Source organism: Silurus meridionalis, chromosome 1 (genome assembly GCF_014805685.1).
Source record: "Silurus meridionalis isolate SWU-2019-XX chromosome 1, ASM1480568v1, whole genome shotgun sequence".
Taxonomy (NCBI): Eukaryota; Metazoa; Chordata; class Actinopteri; order Siluriformes; family Siluridae; genus Silurus; species Silurus meridionalis.
Window position 1 is genome coordinate 567501 of NC_060884.1, and position 7500 is coordinate 575000.

The window sequence follows — 7500 nt, forward strand, 5'->3', positions numbered from 1 at the left end:
AGTATGTGTTGTTGTGTGTAGATGCTGATGTCTGGTGTGTGTGTGTTATAATATACAGTATGTGTTGTTGTGTGTAGATGCTGATGTCTGGTGTGTGTCTCTGTGTGTTATAATATACAGTATGTGTTGTTGTGTGTAGATGCTGATGTCTGGTGTGTGTCTGTGTGTTATAATATACAGTATGTGTTGTTGTGTGTAGATGCTGATGTCTGGTGTGTGTGTCTGTGTGTTATAATATACAGTATGTGTTGTTGTGTGTAGATGCTGATGTCTGGTGTGTCTCTGTGTTATAATATACAGTATGTGTTGTTGTGTGTAGATGCTGATGTCTGGTGTGTCTCTGTGTGTTATAATATACAGTATGTGTTGTTGTGTGTAGATGCTGATGTCTGGTGTGTGTCTGTGTGTTATAATATACAGTATGTGTTGTTGTGTGTAGATGCTGATGTCTGGTGTGTGTCTCTGTGTGTTATAATATACAGTATGTGTTGTTGTGTGTAGATGCTGATGTCTGGTGTGTGTCTCTGTGTTATAATATACAGTATGTGTTGTTGTGTGTAGATGCTGATGTCTGGTGTGTGTGTCTGTGTGTTATAATATACAGTATGTGTTGTTGTGTGTAGGCTCTGATTGCCGAAGTAAAAACCTGTTTGTACGTATTGGAGAAAATGCCACCATCAAGTGCAGATCAAATGCAGATCAGGACGGAGTTTACTTATACTTACAGAAAAAAGAGACGTAAGCTTTATCTTTTTTTCTATTTACACCAAACGAATGATCTTTACATAAATCTATAAAATACAAAACAATAAATATGTAATAAAACTGACTAATAGAAAGGAATAAATGAAACAAATATGAATATATTTCCACTTCTCCAGGAACACGGTAACAGTGCTGTACTATTTCAAAGATGGAACCCTGACGCTTGAGGATCCCTTCAAGGGCCGAGTGGAAACAAACAAGCTTTTTGGAGATTTCTCAGTGTTCCTCAGTAACGTGCGCGCGACGGACCAAGGAGTTTACTGGTGCAAATTTAACAAATTTGATGTGAACAGCGACAGTGAAAAGACGAGTCTGTTCATTCAGCCACGTAATTATTATTATTTATTATAATATTTATTTTTTATTAGTACATTAGTTCCTATAAGTTTATTCTTTATGAGTCTGAGGTGAGGGAAAAAACCTGACAAGATATGAGGAGACAAACCTTGATTGGAACCAGTCTCAGAAGAGAACCCCATCCTTATCCTCAACATCAAATGTCCATTCACTCCACTTCCATCATTGTAGCGGTTTTCAGCTGTTCACTGGTGGAGACTCGAGTGTAAAACTCGTCATGGTGATTGAGGTCCTAAACTACTTTAGCAGATTGTTAATATTAATTACATTTCAAATCCATCTTCATGTTTCTGGGGTTTAACCTCTACAGGAACCTCATGGATCTTCAAAATAATTCTTGAAACCTTGAAAACAACTTCACCCAGAAGTAAAGCATCAGGATGGAAGAGACAGGTCTGGAGAGCAGAAGGGGATCAGTGGTTGCCTCAGACGCCTGTGTAGTTTGAGAGAGAAAGTGAAAGAGAGAGAATCACGTTAATTATAATTATCTCTGCTTATTTAATCAGTGGGTCACCAGTTTTACCGCCAGTAAGTCACCAGATCTGCCATCTACAAGCCACCAGGTTTCCACTGACCAATTATGTAAAAAGATTTGTGTGTGTTTTACAGAAACTGAAGAGATTCGTGTAACCGGAAATATTCCTGTAACCGAAAATATTCCTGTAAACGAAGAGAGATGTTTGTTTACTGTCTCCTGGGGTGTGATTTTTGGACAGTCGGTACTCATCTTAATCCTGGTGGTTTTTTTGGTGCGAAAATACACACACACACACACACACACACACACACACACACACACACACACACACACACAATTATTGCAGAAACTGACTTCATCTCTCTCTCTCTCTCTCTCTCTCTCTCTCTCTCTCTCTCTCTCTCTCTCTCTCTGCAGGTGAAGTTGTGGCATGATCGTGGAAATTACACTCCAAAGCAGCAGCCCTCTAACGGGGTGTATGAGGTCATGCATGGCCACACCAAAAAGGCACTTCAAAACCCGGCGTACGAGTCCAGTCAGAGACGCACACGTCCTGATTTAATCTGAGTTTTGTGATCCAAATCCACAACATCACGCCAACATCATGCCAACATCACGCCAACATCACGCCATCACACCGGGCTTTCGTATTTGCATGCAGGAGAGGTTGAGGGTAATTACACTGTAATTTAAGTCTTTCACAGCAGTTTATCTACATATTTGATTTAAATGATCAGTTCCGGATGGTTCGGTTGGGTTTCCCATTTCACTCTTTATAATGTATACATGAATACATACAGTGTTGTGAAAAGGTTTTAGGCACGTGTGAAGAAATGCTGTAAAGTTAGAATGCTTCAGAAAAATAAAAGTATATTTTTATTTATATAGATTGAAGTTTGGTTTTCAGGTCTTATACTTGCACAAAGTCAGGGATTTTGTAGGATCAGAAGCAGGTGTGTGATCAACCATTTTCACCAAGCATGTGCTTTAAAATCATCAATTTTATCTGTAATTAAAAACCCAGTCATAAAGTGAAACAGAAACAGCTTTGTAGGAGCGTCAATCTCTGGTACTAAGGTGAGATTGTGGAAGACAGTTTCATCTCACACGTCCTTCACCATGGCAAGACTGAGCACAGCAACAAGACAAACAGAAGTTCTACTGCATCAAGATGAACTCTTTCAAATATTTTGAAGAACAAAGAAACGGGAGATGTTAAGCAATGTGCATGCTGTGATCAACCAAGGAAACTTGAAGTAGTACATACTCTTTATTCCCTTCAACATCAGAAGATTTTCAGCATTGCCATTAACAAAGAACTGAAGAAAACCAGTGGGGCTCTGGACTGATGAGTCAAAATATTTCAGAACGATTTGCTTTTACAGGTGCAGGATGTTTCTGTAATGTTGGAGAGCACCACAATAATGAGTGTCTGCAGGCAACAGTGAAGCATGGTGGAGGTTTCCTGAATGTTTGGATAGGGAAATGTGGCCAGGATTAATGATGTCTTCAATGCTGAGAAATCCATGCAGATAATTGTCCATCATGCAGTACCATCAGGAAGGCGTCTGATTGGCCCTGAATTTATCTGCAGCAGGACGGTGACCCCAAACAAGAACAAGGAGTCCTGGAAGTAATGGTTTGTCTCCCACAGAGTCCTGATCTCAGCATCATCGAGTGTGTTTAGGATTACATCAAGAGACAGAAGAATGTGAAGAGCCTAGTTTATTTAATATTGATTTAATTTAGATTTATCTTTTGTTTATTTACTTTTCATTTTGTTAATTGACATTTTTAAAACATTTAATAAAACATTTTTTTGAAAGCATTCTTACTTTTAAAAATCAAAAGTCGCGTTTTTCAAATCTGCATAAGATTTTCAGTACTGTACCAAAGAGCAATTTACAAATCGGCCATTTCTCAACTTATCTGAAGTACATGTTGATGTTCTGGTCTCATATTCACATTTACGCAGTCTTTAAAATATGTTTTTTATCCATTATTTTGTCCTTACTGTTTTCCTCTAGACACATCTGAGGTATATGTTTAGATGTTCATTGTGTTGTTAAAATTGCTAATTGCTAAAAGCAAACTTGTGTTTGTTGAAGCTGTTTGCTAGCTCGATACGTTGATGTTTTTTTTCAATATGGAAAACTTTCTTGGTGTAAATTTACAGCTGGATTATCAGCCACCTGCTTAATATTTACACAGAAATACTACTGTAATTAATAATGCAGTGATATTAACTAATAAATACTATAATATCACATCATATTCCAGTAATGTCTGCAGCAATACACTGTATATTACAGGGTAACTCTGTTATTACTGATTTTTACATCTGACTGAATTACTTATATTTATCACATGTACAATGTCTTATACACTGAGCTACAACCTTTTAATTTGTGGTTAAGTAAAAGAAAATATGAATTCTTTGCATTTAAAATAGAAATCGATTTTTTTTTATATTCATAAAATGTTTTTATTAATTTTTATAAATGATTAATTCTGGCACCAATGTCACCTTCTAGAAGTTTCTATGTCAGCTCGCTTATCTGCTTTAATAAAGGGAACAGAGGGTTTTTGTGTCTGTAACATACTTTTTCATAATGAACTGATATTTTGCATTAAATTGTTACAGTGAATGAAATCAATAAACATATTTGAGGTAAACGTTGATTTTCTGGATGATTATGTTATGTTTACACTTTCACTGTGTATTTACAGTGTTTATAGTGAATTTAGCAATGACATGCTAGCTAGCTAATTCACTATCCTCCATCAATCAATAACTATTTAAATTTAAGCTATGATAACATTTTAAATTAATATTAGCTTTCAATTAAAGTGATTCAATAATAAATAATTTACCAGTTTGCAAGTTTTATATGCTTTTATTCTGTTCAAAATTCTTTACAGATTTTTCAGTCTTGGTTATGCAGACAGTGAGGAAACAACAGTACATTTCTCTCTCTCTCTCTCTCTCTCTCTCTCTCTCTCTCTCGCTTGCTCTCTCTTTCTTTCCTCCTCTCTCACATACATCTATGGATCTGTAGTAAAATAATAATAATAATAATAATAATAATAATAATAATAATAATAAAATCATAATTGTTATAGGCTAGTAAAGCTGAACTTAAATTCTATTACGTGCGTGTGTGTGTGTGTGTGTGTGTGTGTGTGTGTGTGTGTGTAGTTACTGTGACCACAGCCATTTAATAATAATCATGATTTGATTGATAATTACGCACGTTTTCACTTCCCTGTGATTGAGCTGTTACTGTAGACACAATCGAGCACATTATTAGAAACCGAGCTGCTTCCTTACATCTGACCAATCACAATCAGCACTGCAGTGGTGTTTTCTGAAAAGTGTTGCATGCACATGATATTGATCAGCTTCACTGCAGCGATGTACGTTAGAGACCCCTCATTCCGTGGGACTGTTGTGACATGTTTGTGGTAATTGCCCTGAATTTTGACCTGCAGATCTGCACATTGATGGTAAAAGAACATCGGCTCTGACATCACCATGGACCACAGAGTTCACCACATGAAACCTGAGTTGTGACAGGCACCTATAGAAAAGACACCCTTAAACTGTCCCATGTGTTCCAGGTCTGTGGTTGTTTTGCATCTTCTACTGCAGGGGTCTTCAACCTTTTTCAGGTCATGGCACCCTTTGGTGATAGAGACATGGGGTAGGACCCTGATACAAAATGTGTCAAACACAGCCACTGATATAATAAAAACCAATCATATTACACTAATTAGCTTATATTAATACAAAGTAATTCAATGTAAATTAAAAGACCCCTCTGCAGTACCACCGCAGACCTCCGGTTGAAGACCCATGATCTACTGATTGAGTTACAGCTAACTTTGCACATTATATATCAAATATTTACAGTGGTGGGCCGTGTTTTTGGTACCTGGGCCTTCAGTGAGGACCACCTCTTAATACCACCACATCACGTCACAATTATAGAAACCATCAATACTGCACAAAAACACAATATAACAACACTTGGCATTACAGAGAGAGAGAGATTTCACATCTGGAGGTGAAAACCATTTTACTAAAACAACAAACCCAGTTACACTCCAAACCTCTACACTACAACCACAACTGTGCACCTACAACATCTGAAGCAGTTCACAATCAATATTTATCTAATAACATGACAAAAACATTAAAATGTAAATAAAATACAACCTACTCACCAGAGATACAGACTCATAATGTGCAGCGCCCCCCAGAGGCTGTAATCCAGTGGTACCGCTCGTATTCACTGGTCTGGAAGTGGAGAACAAACCCTTTCCCGGGCTGAGACAGGCTAGCTAGCTTCAGAATGGGCGACCTGAGACCAAATCAATTTCTCTTCCTTAGTAGGCATAAAAAAGTCTAACTCAGATGTATAAACGTGTGCAGAGCTTCACACGTGTTTTACCAGTCGCTGTAACAGTTTCCCTCTGACCAACCAATCAGAGGACGGAACAATACTGACGCTATTCTGGTCCAGTGATCTGCTCTGTGAGGAGAATCTGAAATCTGATTGGTTAAAGAAACAGAGCTGTTGGTAATATTCTCTATGGTAAAAGTCCAGCAGTACTGATTCTGAAGGCTCTGAGCAGATTAGATTCACATGGCAGCACATAGAGGCTGAAATCTGGACATAAAATCTACCATCCACATACACGTACTGAAGCAGTGCAGCCGAGAGAAACACTACCACATGAAGAGAAGAAACTGATGGAATAAATTAATACAATTTCATGAAACAAATATTAGAATTTAGGTTGTAAATGTAGGTCTGAGCTTCTGATAGTGTTCAGATAAGCAGAGAAGACTTAGCTTCAATTAAATATTGCAAAAAATAGCAAAAATTAAATAATACTGAAAATCTTTTAAAAGGTTTTTAGCTTCGTACCAGTGAGCTAACAGTGCTAACTTTAGACAAACATCACATGCACCAACATAGATTTCAGTAGAGTAGTGTTTGGATTTGAGAATGTTAGCGCTGCTTTTTTTTTACGCGTAATTGATTTGACACTTAGAATCTCAGTTAAATTGTTGCTGAAATCTCGGCTTCATGGTGTAAATGTACGTGTCAAATAAATACGCTTGTGTGTCACTTTGTTACTTACTGATGTGAATACAGGATCAGCAAACATTATCATCATCATCATCATCATCATCATACATCATAAAAACATCCTGTATGTGTGTGTGTGTGTGTGTGTGTGTGTGTGTGTGTGAGTGTGTGTGTGTGTGTGACAAAAACATTTCAAACATTTATTTGAAGGAATAATGTTTTATGAGTCAGAACACGTATGTGTTGTGTTAAAACGCGAACTTCAAACACCGTTTTATGGTTTCAAAGTGTTCTGTTTCAATTCACATCATTTTGAAAGTGTTTTTTTGGGTTCTGAGGTTGAGATAATTTCCTGTTTGTGTGTGTTTGTGTGTTTGTGTGTGTGTTTGTTTGTGTGTGTGTGTGTGTGTGTGTGTGTGTGTGTGTGTGTGTGTTTGTTTGTGTGTGTTTGTGTGTTTGTGTGTGTGTGTGTGTGTGTGTGTGTGTGTGTGTGTGTGTGTGTGTGTGTGTGTGTGAAACTGTCTCTGTTGCTATATTTTGACTGAAAATGTTTACTTCTCAGTAGCAAATGTCAGCCCTCAGTACTGGGTGCAGGAGTCGGGGTCTGTTTCCTCCCTGAAGATAATCGATCAATAAATTTCAGTTTCCTAAAAAAACATCCAGCAGTTGAACAACATTTCATTGTTGTTAATTTATTTATATTTACTTTTCAAGCTGTGAAAAGTCGCTGAGAGAATTTATTTATTGCTTTCACTGAAGTTAAACATCTTTTCCTCATCTTCCGTCCTCCGTCCTCTCTCT

At 37.3% G+C, this 7500-nt stretch overlaps 1 protein-coding gene across 1 annotated transcript in view; it reads left to right on the forward strand.

Moving 5' to 3' along the window:
- si:rp71-81e14.2 (uncharacterized protein LOC100002239 homolog) overlaps window positions 1-4276 on the forward strand; it is a 5188-nt gene extending 912 nt beyond the window's left edge. The window contains exons 2-5 of the mRNA XM_046859327.1: window positions 624-738; window positions 882-1093; window positions 1732-1871; window positions 2018-4276. Of these exons, the coding sequence (XP_046715283.1) occupies window positions 624-738; window positions 882-1093; window positions 1732-1871; window positions 2018-2167 (617 nt within the window). The 3' untranslated portion in view covers window positions 2168-4276. The remainder of the gene's footprint in view (window positions 1-623; window positions 739-881; window positions 1094-1731; window positions 1872-2017) is intronic.
- Window positions 4277-7500: the final 3224 nt, after the last annotated feature.